The following is an 18333-nucleotide window of genomic DNA, read 5'->3' on the forward strand; positions in this document are numbered from 1 at the left end:
TCATACCATCATACCATCATACCATCATACCATCATACCATCATACCATCATACCATCATACCATCATACCATCATACCATCATACCATCATAACACCCCACAAACTTCTGCTCCCCCCCAACACTCCCAACGAGTCAGGTCATGCGAGACTGGAGGAGCGGGGTTGGTTATAGGAGGAACAAGCAGGAGTATAATCGGGAGACGAGAGAGAGAGATTGCCAGAAAGATGGTGGCGGTGATTGGGGGATGAGTAGTTGCAGAGGGGGATGCATCTAAGATGAAGCGGTATGGTTGGCTGAGAAGGGGAATCCCCTTCGTAACCCGGATGGAGATGTTTTCTTGTCCTTGCGACGCAGCTGTCCGATTTAGCAAGAGTGGCTGTCGTGCAGTTGAACGGGTGAAGAAGAAGAAAGAAGAAGAAGAAGAAGAAAGAAGAAGAAGAAGAAGAAGAAGAAGAAGAACAGAGATCCACTACAATCCGAGTAAAGTGACCACTTTAACATACATATATGTACACAAAACAAAAACACGAGGGTATCATAAAACCAATATATACAAGGTTAGTCCGTCCCCTCGGGCCACGGCGCCAACTCGTGCATCAAGCCGCCCGTCCGCTTACTGTGATCGGGCAATTGCACCGTTGGCAGCGGTTCGGACACCACGCTGCGCCGTCGCGACAACACGCCGCCGACGGACGGGTTCTCCTTTTCGCGGGCCACCACCGTGGCCTTCACTCGGCTGCGGCGTCGGTGATGATGTCGTAGGTGCTCGTTGGGCACGGGGTCCACTTGCTTCTTTGCTGCTGGCACCACGTTCAGATATACTGGGAAGAGTGCCCCCGCGCTGAACAGCGCCACCAGCACGCAGTACGAGTATTGCATCCCGTGCGCCATTTGTGCCGCGTACTGTGCAAATGGGAAGAAGGCTCCGCCGCTGATGGCCACGGTGAGCAGTACGGTTGCCGTCTTGGTGTGTCGTCCGGTGCCGCGCAGCGAGATGGCGAAGATGATGCTAAACGCCCCGCTCTCGAACAGGTACACCATCTGCGCCATGGCGCCGGCCGTCCGCCCCGTCATCTTCATGCAGAGGACTGAAAACACGATCATGCCGATGTACGACAGCATCAGGATCCATCGCGGTTTCAGAAACCACTGCAGAAAGGCGGCGAGGAAGCGGCCGATGGCGAACACCGTGTGGGCCACGGTGAGCTGCTCGAACGGGCTGAGGGCGGACTGGGGATGCACCGTGCGGACATAGTCGCTAAAGCTCATGGACAGCACCTCCTGTCCGGCCACGTAGAAAAACTGCGACCAGACGCCCAGTGCCAGCGTCACCCAGACCACCGGGATGCCCACCACCGTGGCCCGGTTGTCGGCGCGGCGGCGGTTGGCCAGCTCTTCCAGATCCTCGTCCGATGCCTCCGGGATGGGTAGGTAGTAGAACGCCAGGGCGAGCAGCACGTCGAACAGGGCGATCCCGAGATACGTCCACTGCACATCGACCAGGGCGCTCACGTCCGTCACGCTCTTGAACAGCACCTTTTTGGCCAGCAGTGGCGAGACCGCACTGCCAATCGCCTGCACGCCCTGCGAGATGTTGAGCCGGATCTCCGAGTTCTCCAGCGGTCCGCACAGCGCAATGAACGGATTGGCCGCCGTCTCCAGCACGGCCAGCCCGCAACCGACGATGAAATTGGATATCGCAAACGCGGCGTACGAGGACAGCACGGCCGACGGCCAGAAGATCAGCGTGCCACAGGCGTAGATGCAGAGTCCGGTGATAAAGGTCGCCTTGAAGCCCCACCGCTTCAGCACCACCCGGCCCACCAGCGACGGGGCCACGAGGTAGCCCCCAAAGTACACCGCATGGAGCCCAAACGACCGCCACACATCCAGCCGCAGGATTTCCTGGAACTGCTCGTTCAGAATGTCCAACAGGCCGTAGGCAAACCCCCAGAGGAAGAACAGGATGGTCGTCAGCGCGATCGGGGCGATAGACTCCTTGTTGCTCAGCTTCAGCATATTGGCCGGCTTCTTCATGTTGACGAAATCGAAAAAGGTGATACTCGGGGGATACGACGTGTTGGTCGTGACGGTGTTGGTCCGGTTTTCGACGTCCGGAGGAACGTCCGGCGCGGTGTTCAGGAAATCGGCCAGGTCGATGCGGGCCGAGGCTGCCTGGCTGCTGTGACTCTCCGACTGCGACTCCTTCCGGGTGGGCCCCGAGACGGTGGGAATCTCCGGGGGTGGATCGGGGGCAGGCATGGGACGGTCGGTGGCTTGGGAGCTCTCATTCGTGTCGCGGATCAATTTCGGAATGAGTCGCGCGACGAGCGGCTTCAAACTGGGGACGCAGGCACAGATGATGGAGACGTTGACTTCGATGACGGACCACATGAAGGAGAGCGCCCCGTACCCTAGACCATCAGCAGGTTACACAACGAGGGGACAGGGACATTACAGCTGAGATCGTCCCCCGGGGTATCCTGGAGGTGAACCTGTCGCGACGCAATCTGCCGGGCGGTGGCCGCATCTTGAATATACGCAATCCGGATGACGTCGACCACGGCCACGAAGAAACCGAAACTGAAGGTGATAACGAGGATGATTTTCTGCTTCCGCGGGAGACGCATCTGCGTGAGAATCGGATTCGGAAGGAAGAGTATAGCCAGATCGGTGACAATGTTCACCGGCGAGGAGGAGAGGTAGAGGGTCAGGATGTCGATGCATTGGGCGCCGGCCGGCAAGGGATAGGCGACGGCGGCCCCGACGGGACGACACTGGAACACATTGACGAGAGTCAGGGCGAACCCGGCGGCATTGACCACGAAGAGCGTGACGTAGTTGGCCCAGCGAAAGACCTTTTCGCCTTGTGTCAGGGTGAGGTAGAAGACGAGGATGGACGTTTTGACGGCCATGAGAGTCGGGTTCTGGGAGGTCAGAGGGATCGCTGAACGGGGCGCAGGCGACTCACGTAGAGGACGGTAAAGGCATAATCGGCGCGATTGAGGCCGGAACGCTGGTCCGGACGAATATCGACATCGTGCAGGCCGAGGCCTTGTCGGGTGGCATAGAAGAGGGAGAAGGAGAAGCCAAAGTCGAGGACCTATGCCGTGAGCGAGATTCATCAGAAACATCAAAAGAACCCACCCAGGCCAGGAGCATGAGATAATCATGCAGGGCCACCTTTTGGACGATGAAGATGCGAGAGACGAAGCGGAGGGCCACAAAGACGGTCGCGATGACGAAGAAGACGATGGAGACGACGAGAACCTCGGGCCGTTGGTCTTCCATGGCGAATCTGGACGGGAGGACAGAGGGGACGAGGGGGGAGGGGCGGGGCCATATTGATCAAAGCATGATATATAGAGGGATGAATAAATAGATCGACTCAAGGGAGAAGAAGAGAGAAGCACTGAGCAGCGGAGAAGCGAGCGTCAGCGTGTGGATGAAGAAGAAATTGAGGGGAAGCGGAGACGAACCGGAATTAGTGCAGCGACTAGGGATTAGTGGTGGAAGCGTGGGTCCCGGGGGCTCGAGGCTTAGATAATAGGCTAGTAGGCTAGAGAATAGGCTTTGTCTAGACATGTTTGTTGTGATTATTGACGATGATCCAAATATGATGGCCGATCGGCTGATCCCTCGCGTGTGCCAAGAATGAAGCTGCCACTATTTCTTCCACTTTGCCGTGGGAGGTGAATGGCAGCCAGGCTGTTCGACAGTTTCTCGGGTGGAACTGGTATACCTCAGGCGTCCAGTGCAGCATCCAGTCCAGTCTTAGTGTCAGCGTCTAGGATATCCATGCCGTACCATGGATGCCTCGACTTGGGCACGGGGGAGCCGTTGGCCGGATCCAGCGGAGCTGCAGGGGATGGAAGCATGGATTATTGATGCTGCCGCGGCCAACCCTAACGCCGACCAGGAATGTGCCTTCTGCTCAATCCTCTGCACACCGAGCAAAGTATCCGACAAATACATCAAAGGACCGTTGTCTGCTGTGCGGTATTGGCGCGGAGCATCACATGGGATTGCTAAATGCTCCAATTCGACAATCCCGACCGCCAGAGCATAAAGCCCCCGAGGGGCACCAGGTAAGTTCTCAGCATCTCCCCGATGAAGCCTGTTCTGCTCCTAGTACTTGTAGTCCTGGTCATCGGCAGCTGGGCAGACTGGACCGACCTGGTCTGGGATGATGTACTAGCTGCGACCAGCTGCACCGCCTGCGAGGTAACTTTTCCCGTCGTCTAACATCCCCGCTGACTCTTTCAGACCCTCCTCCGATCCCTTCAGCAGGTCGCTCGTCAAGGGCCGGCCACCCTGGAAACAGTCCTCGCCAATTTATGCATCCGAAGCAAGGTAGATCGCGTCGGTCCCGCGGACGAGGCAGCAGGCTAATGGGTTCTAGATTTACGACGCCGACTTTTGCACCGGGCTGGTGGCTTCGCAAGTGCCCAGTGCGCATTATGTGCTCAGTCAGTTGCAGATTCCATCATACACCGCGCAGACGTTTTGCGCCAGTGTATTGGAGTTGTGTCCTCCGCCGCCGCCTCGACCATTTAACCTAACCCTACCTCCGCCTCCACCACCACCACCACCACCTCCTCCTCCTCCTCCTCCTCCTGCAGCAGCAACAGCAGCATCATCCATCCGCATCGCCCACATCACCGACACCCACGTTGACCTCCAATACACCCCCGGATCCAGCACCCTCTGCCGCAAACCCATCTGCTGCCGTCCCGACCCACATGATATCCCAGCCAAGCCATGCCCAGCCTGGGGGCATTCCCGCTGCGACCCTCCGCTACGGCTGTTGGAGAGTATGCTCTCCGCCGTGCACGCCCTGCAACCCCATCTGACACTCTACACGGGGGACGTAGTGCCCCATGACATCTGGAACGAGAGTCAGCCGTCGGTGCTGCGCAGCTTCGACACCACGTTTGCTGCTCTACAGACCCTGAATTGTCCGGTTTACCCCGCGATCGGGAACCATGATACCCACCCGGTGAATATCTTTCCGGTGAGCGAGGCCGTGCCGGGGGAGTTGAATCCCCAGTGGGCGTATGATGCGGTGGCAGCGCATTGGCGGACTCTCCTGGGGGATGCCAATACCAATATCCCCATTCATCACGGGGCGTATGCTGCTACTGTTACTCTTCCTCCCTCTGTCTTCAATACCAGTACCAATACCTCAGATACTTCCACCCCCACCAACAATACCAATACAACCCTAAAAATAATCTCCTACAACAGCAACCTCTACTACCGCCTCAACCTCCTCACCTACACGACCCCCATGTCCCTCGACCCCATGAATCAATTCACCTGGCTCATCACGGAACTTTCCACCGCGGAACAACTCGCCCAAAAAGTCTACCTCATCACGCATATCCCCTCCACCAGTTCGGATACCATTCCGGAGTATGCGGCGTCGTTACGGGTGATTCTTCACAGGTTTCGGGGGATTATTGTGGGGGTGTTTTGTGGGCATGGACATGTTGATTCGTTTGGGGTGGTTTATGGTCATGATCATGAGGGGGGTGGTGAGGGGGAGGATGCTGAGGGGGAGGGGGAGGGGGAGGGGGAGAGGGGGAAAGGGGAAGTGGTCGAGTTAATGGCGCCGGGGATTACACTGTCCTCAGGACGGGCGGCGTTTCGGGTTTTAGATATCAACATTGGTGTTGATACCAATGGTGATGGGAATGGGGGTGGATGGGAAGTACTAGATTCCCAGGTTTGGGTGGGGATCCTTCCCTCCTCTTCTTCCCCCTCCATTTCCCCACCAAACGAAACCGAAGAAGAACAAGAAGGTGGTGGTGGTGACACCTCACCGATCTGGAAAAAATACTACTCCGCGCGAGAGAGCTACGGACGAGTCGTCTTTCCTCTTACCCCTACCACTACCACCACCAATACCACCACCAATACTAATACTCCTCTCTCCCCTCCTAACAGCGGAGAAAGTAATGGTAGTGACGGTGGTGACGGCACCCTCAACGCCCCCTTCTGGGCTCGACTCACCGACATCATGGAAACCCAGCACAAGATCTTCCGGGAGTATTGGATCCGACGCACCCGGGGATGGCATGTCCCGGTGTGTGTGGGGAAGTGTGTGGAGAGGGAGATTTGTCGGTTGAGGGGGGGGTGTCGTTCCAAATCTACTTCTTCTTTTGCTACTTCGTTGGTGGGGGGTGGGGAGCGGGGGGAGGGTCATGGGTATGGTGATGGTGGGGGTGAGGGGGGTGAGGATGATGGTGATGAGAATGGAGGGGATGGATGGGATGGATGGGAAGGGGCTGCCGTGGCCAGATGGTTGAAAAAGGTTCAAGCAGGGTGTCTGCTTTAGCAGATTATGGCAGTATACGAGGATAGTAGTATACGAGGATAGTAGTATACGAGGTAGTAGTATACGAGGTAGTAGTATACGAGGTAGTAGTATACGAGGTAGTATACGATGAGGTGCATGGTATATCATGGTCCGGACCACAGCTAAGGTATAAACAAGAACAATCATAGTCAACGAGTGACAAGAAAAGAAGCCAAAATCACATCACATCCATAAGCAGTCAGTCAGCAATCAGTACATCACTCGATATACCACTTGGCTCCCGTCAACCGTCCCGCCGAGAAACTGGCAAAGTTCTCAAACAGATGCTCCGACAGATCAATCGACACATCGTCACAGCCCATGCACTTGTCCCACACCGTACCCGTCTTGGTCACGCCGTTGTAGGTAATGTGCACCGTCTTGCCGCAGTCGCTGTCCGTCATGATACCCACCGGCAGCGCAACCACATCGTCCGTGTTGCCGTTGCTGTACTTGCCGCACGAGCCCAGACCCGCCACATAGTAGGTCAGATCACCCGTGCAAGGAGCGGAGCCGGAGCAGCTACCGCTGTAGCCACTGCTGCTGCTGCTGCTGCTGCTGCTGCTGCTGCTGCTGGCGGCAGAGGTCGCGGCGGCCGCGGTGGTGGCGGCCGCAGTGGTGGCGGTCGCAGGGACAGTGGTGGTGGAAGGAGTCCACTGGGCCTCGGAGGTCGACTTCGGGGTCCAGGCGGGTTCATAAACGGAGGTGGAGGTGGAGGTGGAGGTAGAGGCGGAGGTCGCCCAGGTCTCGGGCGAAGGAGTCCACCAGACGGTGGTGGAGGTAGAAGTAGAGTGAGGTTGGTAGTTGACGGATTGTTCAGGCTGGCTGTTGCCCGGAGCCTGGACCTGGTTCTCGGCGGTAGGAGTGGCCGTAGTGGCCGTAGTGGACGTGGCGGGAGCGTTGCCGTAGATGGTAGTAGTCACATCGATCGTCGTCCAAACGACCGAGGTCACCGTCTCGTAGACCACAGCGGTCTCACGCTTTTCAACAGGAGCAGCAGAGCCAAGGGCGGCAAAGAGAGCACCGGCCAGGGCAAGAGTCTTGGAAAGAGGGGCCATTGTTGGTTGAGTAGTGAGTTGAATTTGGTGAGGAGTTGAATTGGTGAGTTGAAGTTGTAGGTAAAGAAGGTATCTCTGGTCGACAGAGTAAGGAATGAACTGCACAGCAGTATGGCGCAAGGAACCCAAGGAGTGGGGGTTTAAAGAAGGAATGACCGAATGTCAAGGAGAGACGGACTGTGTGGTGGAAGAAAGAAGCGAGCGAGGAGGGAAGCGCAGTATTTGTATTGGGCCCGGGTGGTGACTGGTATGGTATCTGAACGTGAAAGCAATGGATCCACCCATCATCGGAAGACACCTTCATTGCTCACTCAGAGCAATGGCAACACTCAACTCAGCAACACACAACAATCCAAAGAATGAATGATTCGTCCCACCCACTGATCCACCGATCCACCGACCCACCCACACCGAACCGTGAACCACTGATCCCGCCGCCAATACGGAGGACGTGAAAGCAGTCTCTGCCCGACTCACCGGTTCTTCCAGCTGCCAGGGCCAGGGGTAGGCATCGCCGTGGTTGGCCATCCATCGGGCGCGGCCCGGACCAGCTGGCCTGCCCAGTTTGATTGGAGTGTCCCTCGTACCTGACGCAGCATAAAGCAGAAGAAAAAACAGGCCTTGATCGGAATGTTCGGACAGACCCAGCAGTGTGGCTGATTGGTGGTCCCTGTTGACGCCGGTGTCTCACCAGGCCGTTCCTGACTGACATATGAGGAGATGATTGGCGGGATCTTGTGCTGTTTACGGGAGTCGCCCTTTATGGATTAACTTTGGCTCAGCCACGGATTGACTTTGCTGAGTGCGGGCTGGGTTTCCGCTCAGACTCAGGGGGATCAGCGTGGCTGGTGATGATAAATTGGGCCAGTACAGTAGCCAGTGACTCTACTCGTAGTTAGACACTACAGGGAATGTAGTATCAGATAATATCTACTTAATTTTCACAGTTTACAGCTGTGCAGTCAGGCAGTGGCAACAGTGACGTGTCGCACCAGTCCGCCAGTCAGATCTCGTCAGCAGAGCCCTACTGGTGGGCTGCAGAGTCCAGCCGAGTCGATTTGGGGCGCTAGTCTCGGGCATCGGCGCCACGATCGATGAATGTATCAACTCGGTATTGAGAAGTCAAAAGACTCGGCCATGCCAAGCCAGCCGTCATTCGCGTGGCGCGCTACCCTCCTACCACTCTAGACAACCCTTCTTCTTTCATGGAACCCATGTCCAGAGTACGAGTACGTAACGGAGTCTATTCCACATTCTCCGATCGGTCAGCCCCACAGCAAACAATTTCCGATGATACCTCTTTTACAGAGAAATTGTGAAGTACTAACGATGTAGCGATACAACCAACACAAGGAAGCAGGAGAACACGATCCTTCGCCTCCCTAACAGTAAACAGTAAACATCGTGACTGGACCAGAGCAGGATCAAACACACTAGCCCCAGAATTCAGCCCCATCTGCCCCGGAACTAACTGCTGACAGGGACGGGAAATGAGTCTGAGGCGCAGGTACCCGTTGGAGCTATCCAACATTTATACTCGGATACCTATACTATGATACCTAGGTAGAGGTGTTGGTCCTATACCAAAAAAGAATACTCCGTGGTGTAGGAGTATGAGATGAAGGACTGTAACCGCCCCAATGTTCCAACACTCGTATAGTATTATTAGCACACCTCAGACATAAGTATCAATCTCGAAGTCAAGAGTTAAGTGAAGGAAGGACAGTGCAAGTACAGATGAGCAAAACCGCCCGATTGAAAACCCTCCGTACCCTTCCCTTCCCCTTTCCTTCCCCTCATTAAACTCCTTTATTCCATTCCAACTGACCCAACTTAATACAACTGGGTGCAATAGTCCAGTCCAGTCAGGTAAGTTACCTAGTTACCTACTGTATTTACCTAGTGAACTAGTCGGCGTAAGCTAGATGGGATGGATGATGGTTAATTCGCAACGCAACCGAATATGACTACCTGACCGTCTGGTTTCACGGAGGTGTGTCATGCCAAGGGGGGGTTTTGAAGTGAATTCTATCTACGGGAGTATTTTCTAGTGAAGGGGACGATCTGGGAGGTCGGATTGACATCTTTGAAATCTGGAGTACACTGTAGACAAAGAAAGAATAGATAATAGGTAGATAGGTAAGCATAACTCATTATGCAAGAAATCCCTACACAGCTAACTAGATAATAGCTAGTTACTAAGCATAAGATAGGGATGTGAGTAGAGGTGGTGGTATAGTCGAAGATGTCATGTCACTACTCATCCACGGAACCTCATCCCCACAATATAAACACATCGTTACGTCGATTATCTTTTATCACCACCACCTCCTTTTCCTCCTATCTACTACAGCTATGTAGTATTCCACTCTACTTCTAATACTCCTAGTCTGTAGATAGTAGGTAGATAGGCAGTCTCGCCACAGTGGATATAATCTCCTACATACGGAGTACTATTAGTACGTATCGACCTCGAGATCCATGACGCTCCAGATCCAATCCCACGTCATGAACGTTAGTCTATGATTCATCTCCTCCCTTCTCTTCTCTATTCTGCTATCCTTTGATCTCTTGAATAGTATAATATAAGAACCCCCTCCAGCCAAGCTATCCTTAATTTACCACATAATACATTCCATCTTCATCCACCAATTCAATAACCTCCCTCCACCCATCAACACAAATCATACATTATCGTACGTCTCACCCCCCAACCCTAATATCCCTCCATCTAACCAACCTAACGAACCTTTTATTTATTTTTTTTTTTTTTCTAGAGAAAAGCAATGGACACCATCCGCCAAAATATCGAAACCGCCAAAGCCAAGGGCAAGGAATATTATGATAGTATGATGGGGGAGCAGTCCAGTACGTTCTTTCCCCAACCCCCTTTTCTTCCTATCCTTTCTGTATTTGTATTCTGTGTGTTTTATGAGGTACAGTACTAAATGTGGTAGACACGGGTTCATCGACCAATTATACCGATCAGGCTAAGGATTCTTTTAATCGCATGATGGGACAAGGTAGGTTATACTTTGTGCTATTGCAGAGGATGGAGGGCTAATGCGAATGCCAACGGTGTAGGCTCCGAATACTCCGACCAGGCGAAAAATAAGGCCAATGATATGATGGACCAGTCGAAGAATTACATGCCCGAGTCCAAGGGAGACCATTAATCGATGGAAACAGTATACAAATAAAGTAATATGAATCAATAACAGTAATATGAATAAGTCCATGAATAAATTATCATATCCCATACCATAGCATCAATCTCGTTATCTTACACCCAACGCCTTGACCATATGCTTAACCCTGGCACATCACACACGCCTCCTTGTTTTCAATGCTGCACTGGAGCACCTGTTGCGAGTAAATGTCGTTCTCCCGGTCCGTGCTCTCCTGGCTGTCCTCCGGTTCGTTCGTCTCCGCAAGAGACCGGGGGCTCTCGCCGTTGAGACCGTTCTCGCTGTTGGCCTGGCTCTGGCCGCGGGGAACAGCCGAGTACGTGGTCGAGGCCGCACCCACCGCGCGCTTCTTGAACGACGCGTTCGCACGGGCCACATTGGTGTCCTCAACCTTCAGCTGCTCCTGGTCGACAGTGAACTGGATCGGAGCGGAAGCGGCCATCGTACGCAGGTAGTACATGCCCGTCTTCAGACCCATCTTCCAGCCCGCAAAGTGCATGCTGGTGATCTTACCCATGGTGGGCTCCTTCAGGTGGATGTTGAGGGACTGCGACTGGTCGATGAACGCACCACGGTCCGCGGCCATCTGCAGGATCGTGCGCTGGGAGATCTCCCACACCGTCTTGTACAGCGCCTTGATGTCGGCCGGCACGTTGGGGATGTTCTGCACGGAACCACCCTCCGCAATGATGCGGTTCTTCATGTTGTCCGACCACAGGCCGAGGTCGACCAGGTCCTTCAGCAGCCAGGGGTTGACCACCTGGAACTCACCCGCCAACACACGACGGGAGTAGATGTTCGACGTGTACGGTTCGAAGCACTCGTTGAAGCCCAGAATCTGACTGGTGCTGGCCGTGGGCATAGGAGCCACCAGCAAACTGTTGCGGACACCGGTCTGCGCGATCTTGGCCTTGAGAGCATCCCAGTCCCACAGGTCAGTAGGAGTGCGGTCCCACATGTCGTACTGGAGGATACCCTGAGAGACAGGAGAGCCCTCGTACGTCTCATAAGGACCGAACTCCTTGGCAAGGTCGGAAGAAGCAGTCAACGCGGCGTGGTAGATGGTCTCGAAGATCTGGATGTTCAGCTGACGGGCCTCGGCCGAGTCAAAAGGCAGACGGAGAGCAAGGAAAGCATCCGCCAGACCGTTGACACCCAGAGCAATGGGACGGTGACGGAAGTTGCTCTTCTTGGCCTCTGGCACGGGGTAGTAGTTGATGTCGATGATCTTGTTCAGGTTACGGACTAAGACCTGCACCACCTCGTGGAGCTTGCCAAAGTCGTACTCGCCGCGGACAGCGTCGACAAAGGTGGGCAGAGCCAGAGAGGCCAGGTTACAGACGGCAACCTCATCCGGAGCAGTGTACTCTACAATCTCAGTGCACAGGTTGGAGCTGCGGATGGTTCCCAGGTTCTTCTGGTTGCTCTTCCGGTTGCAGGCATCCTTATACAGCATGAAGGGGTTTCCAGTCTCGGTCTGGGCCTCCAGAATAGCGTACCACAGCTTCTGGGCCTTAATGGTGCGACGACCACGGCCTTCCTTTTCGTACCTGGACGCGGTTAGTACGAACGAGACACGGCGCTGAGCAACTTACTTCTCGTAGAGCGCGTCAAACTCGTCTCCATACACATCAGCCAGACCAGGGGCCTCGTTGGGGCAGAACAAGGTCCAGTCACCGTTCGCCTCAACCCGCTTCATGAACAGATCCGGGGTCCACAGAGCGTAGAACAGATCACGGGCGCGAACCTCCTCCTTGCCGTGGTTCTTACGGAGATCCAGGAACTCGAAAACATCCGAGTGCCAGGGCTCGAGGTAGATGGCAAACGCACCAGGACGCTTGTTGCCACCCTGGTCGACGTAGCGGGCAGTGTTGTTGAAGACCCGGAGCATGGGAACCAGACCGTTGGAGGTACCGTTGGTACCACCAATGTAAGATCCAGTGGAGCGGATGCGGTGAACGTTCAGACCGATACCACCGGCCGTCTTGGAGATCATGGCGCAAGTCTTCAAAGTGTCGTAGATACCGTCAATGCTGTCCTCCTTCATGTCGACGAGGAAGCAAGAGGCGAGCTGAGGCTGGGGGGTACCCGCGTTGAAGAGAGTCGGGGAAGCGTGGGTGAAGTACTTCTGAGACATCAAGTGGTAGGTCTCGATGGCCTTTTCAATGTCGGTGCCGTGGATACCAACGGCAACACGCATCAGCAGGTGCTGGGGACGCTCCGCCACCTTGCCGTTAATACGCAACAGGTATGAGCGCTCCAGAGTCTTGAAGCCGAAGAAGTTGTAGTTGAAATCACGGTCGTAGACAATCGCCGAGTTGAGCTCGTCGGCGTGTTTCATGACTGTTTCGTATGTTTGTTTGGAGATCATGGGGGCAGGATTGTTGTTCTTCGGGTTGACATAGTGGTACAGATCTGAGATGGCCAAGGAGAATTGCTTCTTGGTCTGCTTGTGAAGGTTGGAAACGGCGATACGGGCGGCGAGAATGGCATAATCGGGGTGTGTGACGGTCATGTACGCAGCAGTCTCGGCAGCCTGGTTCAAATTAGCACGGCTCTTCCATATTGGCAAACCACATACCAGATTGTCAAGCTCCACGGTGGTGACACCCTGGTAGACACCAGAGATGACCTTCTGAGTAATGGCAGCAGCATCGACATGCTCAGGATCAAGACCGTAACAAAGCCTCGATACACGAGCCGTGATCTTGTCGAACTGCACGCGTTCTTTGCGTCCATCTGCATCCACGCGTTAGCATTGGCTGCTTGATCCATGCTCATCCATCTGCCAGGACGATGCCTAGACCTGGATTCTGCAATTACGCACCTCTCTTGTAGACAAACATTTTGAGACAGTGAGGTAGGAGAAACGAGAAACAAAACTAGAACAAGGGTATATGATATAGTATTAGAGTAGTAAGGAAGCTGGCAGTTGTTGAAGAATGAGAAAGTCGTCAAAAATTCCTGAACACAGGAGCTGGGAGGATGAGAGAAAAGAAGACGGAGGGGCAGAAGGGTAGATATTTGATGTCGCCGGGGCCAACGCGTGCCGGTGGATATCCACGCGAATTTTCGTGTTTGGGCTAAATGGGCTGCCCTTGCAGCCACCGCGACGAGCGCAGTCACGTGTTTGCCCGGGTGGTCTTACAAATCAGCTCCGAGAGTCGGCAGTACTCCGTATATCCGTTTGCAGGAGGTTCTTTGTCGATGGAGTGTCGGTCACGATTTCAAAGCAACCGCCCCACTCTAGGTGACTGCTCGCTGCCTACTCCGTACGGAGTACAGTAAGGCTCTTCTTGTTGTACCTAAGGCCTTGTTATATATACCAGCACTAGTCTCAGAATGGTTAGTGTCTCTATGTTAATACACGGAAATACCACACCCACGTACGGAGTAGAAGTGCCAAAGGAGATCTTTCTAATCTGTGTTGTCAATGATAGCCTACCACTGAAACAGTGGTTAACATCTTACAATAGATGATGTACTGTTAGTAGGGTGTCAGAAATGTTCGACGAACTGCCTGTCTGTGCTGACACCTATAAAAAATTGTTCTCAGTAGCTTACTTATTGTAGGAAAGAATCCATTAGCTTTCACCTCAATGCCACGATAACATTATCATAACTATTGACCCATGTCCATCTTCGCCTCGACAAGACCTCTGAAATGGTGTTTCTGAGTGACATTACTTCCCAGATGCTGCCAGGAATGGCCATCTTTGCTTCAATGATCAACGTGTCGGAGCATGCTTCTGATTGGTGTCCAGAACGGATAGTTGCTATAGTGGAGGCCTTCTGGTGTTGATTTATTGAGTCTCTAGCCAGACACGTGTTATCTTGCATGAACTGTTGCATTGAGCTGAGGCTCCTTAAATATACTACAGCAGGACGAGTAATTGGACTAAATGATGTCAAAAAGTAGCTGAATCTATTGATCCAGCAGCGGGCAGCAGCAGACATCCTAGTGTTTGTTTCAGACATCCCGAGCTGATCGCCGGGCTCCGCGGGCCGCGTAAGAAAGCCACTTAGCAACAACAACAATCTCTCAACTTCATCCCAGGACACCATCAGAGAAGATGGCCACCAGCAATCCCAAAAATGTCAATCTCCCCAGTGACATCAAATTCATTCCCACTCCAGCACCTCCGCCCTCAGCTTTTAGTGGAGATACCGTAACCAATGTCAGTTCAACCCCTGCCAGTGTCCCCTCGAATAAATACCAATCGATGTAGTCGCCCGCCATCAACAACCCTCCCCTCCCAGCAGACGGCCCCGGAAATGAAGCGTTCAGCAATCTCTACCTGATCAGTGCATTGGTGGGAATTCCCGCCGTCTTGACATGGAAATTGGGCGGCGGAGTGAAGACCGGCGTGTTTCTCGGTCTCGTCACACTCTTCCCTATCCTTATTGCTTTCTGGACATGGAGGTCCAGCTGCAGTCCCCCGACCAATACCAAGGTCCCAATGCCCGGTCGCGCAATCGAAGAATACATCACGTTCAAAAATGAGGCAGACCGAGCCAAATGGCACGGTCGGAACAAGGTCCCCCTTCAGACCTTTTGCGAAATGTATCTCGACGGCTCGGTCGACTTCAAGGGCGATTGTCTGGACATTATGGAATATCGACACGATTGGGCCAATTTCCGCTTCACTTGGGATCTGTTTAAATACATTCTTTTGACCTTCGCGAGGGATGTCCTCTTCCACACGAAATCCCAAGATGAGGAGCAAATTCGTCCCAATTACGACCTCGGCAATGATCACTACGCCTGGTTTCTCGGTCCTCGGATGGTCTACACCTCTGGTATCATCTCTGACCCGAGTCGGGAGGAAACTCTCGAGGAAATGCAAGATAACAAGCTGGCGATTGTGTGCGAGAAACTTGGCCTGAAAGAAGGCGAGACCATGCTGGACATTGGTTGCGGATGGGGAACACTCGCCAAGTTTGCCAGTCTCAATTACAAGGCCAAAGTCACCGGGCTCACTATCGCGGAACATCAGACCGCCTGGGGAAATGATGCTCTCCGGGCTGCCGGGGTTCCCGAGTCACAGAGTCGGATTTTGTGCATGGATTATCGGGATATTCCCCGGACGCAGTATGATAAAATCAGCCAGATTGAGATGGGCGAGCATGTGGGCGTCCGCAAATTGTCGACCTTCTTCCGTCAATGTTACGATATGCTCAAGGATGATGGCGCCATGTATGTCCAGTTGTCGGGTCTTCGGCAGGCGTGGCAGTATGAGGATTTCATCTGGGGTCTGTATCTGAACAAGTACATTTTCCGTGGCGCTGATGCTTCCACTCCGCTGTGGTACTATGTGCTGGCTTTGGAGCGGGCTGGATTTGAGATCAAAAGGTAACCCCCCCCCCCTTTCCTCTTTCCTTAATTCCAAATACAAGAACTGACACCCGGAACAATAGTATCGACACCGTCGGAGTCCACTACTCGGGCACCCTCTGGAGATGGTACCGGAACTGGCTCGGAAACGCCGAGACGATCAAGGCCACATACGGTCAGCGGTGGTACAGAGTATGTGCAGCCTTCTTTAAACGTGATAATGCATCTAACGGTAATAGATCTGGGAACTCTTTCTGGCCTGGTCTGTCATTGCTTCTCGCCAAGGCAGCGCCACTTGCTACCAGTTCGTTGTGGTGAAGAACCTCAACACGACACACCGCATTAATGGGGTTGCGTCGCAGTATGGGTTGTCGGCTGCGCTGGCTGCGAGCCAGAAGGCTGGCAAGGCGAGATTGCCATAGGATGTACAGCTCGCATCGAGCCGGATATGAAGGGACGATCATGAATCTACTGGGTTATGATTTGCGGGAATCACTTTGAAGTGACAGTGCATGTTCGAGGGTGTCCAGGACAAACCGTAATGAGGAAAATGAATGACTCGAGAGATGAACTTATGCAGGAGACTCACTATCATGGAAATTGCATCGGAAATGAGATTAGTCTCAACTGGAGATATTTCTGTAATGTAACAAGGATACTTGTTACGATCACTCAACAGTCATAAGAAAATAGGTTCTGTGGGTCAAGGAAATGTGTGTCTAACACAGGGTTATTCTGCCCGGTAAGACTCGAAAGGGAACAACATGTACTACTTAGTAGTACTGGAATTCATATCGATAATCTTTGAAAGATGGAAGGTATTGCTCGAATAAAATCTATCCTCCGTTGCATCGTAATATCTGCTGTATCCGATCTAATGCATATCTGTAACTGCTAATTCACTCAAGTGCTCAAAACCCCACAAGGCCCATTCCACGTATCCAGGCAATAATCATAAATCCATCCCACCACATCATCCCACATCACGAACCTCACGCATCCCAAGCAGGATCATACCGACTCACCACCACCTCCTGAACCCCCAACCTCCCCTCCACAATCTCCCTCCCATTGACCAAATCATTCTCCTGGACCCTCCTCTCCGCCTCCCCTTCATCCCCCGCAATCCCCGCCCGAAGATGCCTCCTCACCAACCTCTTCCTCGCGACCTCAAACTCGACCTCCACAAACCACAACTCATCCATCAACGCCGCCGCATCCCGCCACGGCTCTTGATCCAAACTCAAATAATTCCCCTCAAAAAACACCACCCGACACGACGCCGGGATCGCAATATCATCATCCACCGGATCTTTCACCGCGTGATCGAAGCTTGGCGCGAACAAGCTCTGCGTGTCCATGGTGATGGGTTCGCGGAGCGCTTGCACCAGCGTGAGGAATTTGTATCCGTCGAAGGTGAAGGCCGCGCCGCGGCGGGAGTGTGCGTAGTTGGGGTCCGGCATGGCGGAGAGTTGTCGCCGGGTGAGGTGGTAGCCGTCCATTGGGACGTGGGTGGCGATTTGGGGGAGTTGGGGGTGGAGACGGAGGTGGTGTTGGTTGATGCGGTTGGACATCGTCAGGGCGAGTTCGGTTTTGCCTGAGCCGGGGATGCCGCTGATGGCGATGAGGAGACGGGTGTTTGGGGGGGTGAGTTGGAGTTTGTCTGGTGGGGTGGTGGTTAATTGGTGGTCTTGGTGGTCGTCGTCGGATTAGGGACGGAGAGGGGGAAGGGGACGTACTCCAGATCTTGTCGACGAGGCGGTTGACTTGGTCGTCCATGGTGGATCGCTGATATGATATGGGATGGGACGGGATGGGATGGATGGAGATTGGGGTATGTGCAGATAGAGGTAAATCAATCGAGGGATTAGAGGATCGAGAGGAGGTTTGTGGTCGGCCTGTGCTGCAAAACTGGGATGCTTCTAGGAATCTGACTCGAAGATATGCTGATCCCTGAGATGAGTCGGTCAAGCGGTGTAGCGATACTGAACACCAGAGGTCTGGATGCGGGATGGCCGTGAAGCTCGGTGGCCGATGGATAAATAAGTCGGCGGGGCTGTCGTCAGAGTGGACCCTCGCATGGACTCTGGCCGGGCCAGCATACGTCACAGGGGACCAGGCACGGTTTTGATGACTACAGAATCTGGAGTAACTAGTGACAGCCGCGAACGATACCATCTCCACTAGTTGATATACTATATACTACGGATGACCGCTGAAAGAACAGGGTTTGGTTGACGGGCGGGATAGTCCGGTGCCTGCTGTCAGAGGAACGCCAATGCATGGTCACATGTCCTGACATGCACTCCACGTTACGTAGCCACGCATCAACACAACATGATCCTCCGATTCAAGCATATTCAATCCAGACAATATGAGTACATAGTT

The 18333-nt window shown here is 53.7% G+C and overlaps 7 protein-coding genes across 7 annotated transcripts; 3 read left to right on the forward strand and 4 right to left on the reverse strand.

Moving 5' to 3' along the window:
- Window positions 1–561: 561 nt before the first annotated feature.
- BO80DRAFT_451347 (putative MFS monosaccharide transporter) lies at window positions 562–3294 on the reverse strand (the record flags this gene model as incomplete). The annotated part of the gene is made up of 4 exons (XM_025721877.1): window positions 562–2417; window positions 2462–2930; window positions 2975–3106; window positions 3151–3294. 4 exons carry the CDS (start codon window positions 3292–3294, stop codon window positions 562–564), a joined length of 2601 nt encoding a protein of 866 aa, XP_025580082.1.
- A 713-nt stretch (window positions 3295–4007) lies between these two features.
- On the forward strand, window positions 4008–6343 carry BO80DRAFT_460821 (PPN1 endopolyphosphatase family protein; the record flags this gene model as incomplete). Its single annotated transcript, XM_025722409.1, has 3 exons — window positions 4008–4227; window positions 4270–4356; window positions 4406–6343. Exons 1-3 carry the CDS (start codon window positions 4114–4116, stop codon window positions 6341–6343), a joined length of 2139 nt encoding a protein of 712 aa, XP_025580083.1. The 5' UTR covers window positions 4008–4113.
- A 119-nt stretch (window positions 6344–6462) lies between these two features.
- BO80DRAFT_80417 (RlpA-like double-psi beta-barrel domain-containing protein) lies at window positions 6463–7572 on the reverse strand. Its single transcript, XM_025724809.1, has one exon. The coding sequence runs from the start codon at window positions 7420–7422 to the stop codon at window positions 6583–6585; it is 840 nt and encodes a 279-aa protein (XP_025580084.1). The 5' UTR covers window positions 7423–7572; the 3' UTR covers window positions 6463–6582.
- A 2396-nt stretch (window positions 7573–9968) lies between these two features.
- Window positions 9969–10665, forward strand: BO80DRAFT_80516 (uncharacterized protein). The gene is made up of 4 exons (XM_025724810.1): window positions 9969–10118; window positions 10207–10290; window positions 10380–10445; window positions 10507–10665. The coding sequence occupies exons 2-4, from the start codon at window positions 10209–10211 to the stop codon at window positions 10596–10598; spliced, it is 240 nt and encodes a 79-aa protein (XP_025580085.1). The 5' UTR covers window positions 9969–10118; window positions 10207–10208; the 3' UTR covers window positions 10599–10665.
- Window positions 10550–13846, reverse strand: BO80DRAFT_371856 (ribonucleotide-diphosphate reductase subunit RNR1). Its single transcript, XM_025716500.1, has 4 exons — window positions 13438–13846; window positions 13192–13349; window positions 12206–13146; window positions 10550–12160 (listed from the first exon to the last, which is right to left on the reverse strand). Exons 1-4 carry the CDS (start codon window positions 13454–13456, stop codon window positions 10732–10734), a joined length of 2547 nt encoding a protein of 848 aa, XP_025580086.1. The 5' UTR covers window positions 13457–13846; the 3' UTR covers window positions 10550–10731.
- Window positions 13847–14649: 803 nt separating this feature from the next.
- BO80DRAFT_396889 (S-adenosyl-L-methionine-dependent methyltransferase) lies at window positions 14650–16703 on the forward strand. Its single transcript, XM_025717360.1, has 4 exons — window positions 14650–14788; window positions 14840–15963; window positions 16029–16137; window positions 16185–16703. The coding sequence occupies exons 1-4, from the start codon at window positions 14684–14686 to the stop codon at window positions 16365–16367; spliced, it is 1521 nt and encodes a 506-aa protein (XP_025580087.1). The 5' UTR covers window positions 14650–14683; the 3' UTR covers window positions 16368–16703.
- Window positions 16704–16937: 234 nt separating this feature from the next.
- On the reverse strand, window positions 16938–17724 carry BO80DRAFT_345082 (kinase-related protein; the record flags this gene model as incomplete). Its single annotated transcript, XM_025715308.1, has 2 exons — window positions 16938–17608; window positions 17685–17724. The coding sequence occupies 2 exons, from the start codon at window positions 17722–17724 to the stop codon at window positions 16938–16940; spliced, it is 711 nt and encodes a 236-aa protein (XP_025580088.1).
- Between the last annotated feature and the right edge of the window lie 609 nt (window positions 17725–18333).

Source organism: Aspergillus ibericus (assembly GCF_003184845.1).
Source record: "Aspergillus ibericus CBS 121593 unplaced genomic scaffold BO80scaffold_2, whole genome shotgun sequence".
NCBI classification, from domain to species: Eukaryota; Fungi; Ascomycota; class Eurotiomycetes; order Eurotiales; family Aspergillaceae; genus Aspergillus; species Aspergillus ibericus.

Coding starts and splice junctions, on each gene's coding strand:
- BO80DRAFT_80417 (XM_025724809.1), bottom strand. CDS start 7,422: ATGGCCCCTCTTTCCAAGACTCTTGCCCTGGCCGGTGCTCTCTTTGCC.
- BO80DRAFT_80516 (XM_025724810.1), top strand. CDS start 10,209: ATGGACACCATCCGCCAAAATATCGAAACCGCCAAAGCCAAGGGCAAG. Junction 10,291..10,379: donor TATGATGGGGGAGCAGTCCA/GTACGTTCTTTC, acceptor TAAATGTGGTAG/ACACGGGTTCATCGACCAAT. Junction 10,446..10,506: donor TAATCGCATGATGGGACAAG/GTAGGTTATACT, acceptor CCAACGGTGTAG/GCTCCGAATACTCCGACCAG.
- BO80DRAFT_371856 (XM_025716500.1), bottom strand. Junction 13,147..13,191: donor CCGTGGAGCTTGACAATCTG/GTATGTGGTTTG, acceptor AATTTGAACCAG/GCTGCCGAGACTGCTGCGTA. Junction 12,161..12,205: donor TTTGACGCGCTCTACGAGAA/GTAAGTTGCTCA, acceptor AACCGCGTCCAG/GTACGAAAAGGAAGGCCGTG.
- BO80DRAFT_396889 (XM_025717360.1), top strand. CDS start 14,684: ATGGCCACCAGCAATCCCAAAAATGTCAATCTCCCCAGTGACATCAAA. Junction 14,789..14,839: donor GTGGAGATACCGTAACCAAT/GTCAGTTCAACC, acceptor CAATCGATGTAG/TCGCCCGCCATCAACAACCC. Junction 15,964..16,028: donor GCTGGATTTGAGATCAAAAG/GTAACCCCCCCC, acceptor CCGGAACAATAG/TATCGACACCGTCGGAGTCC.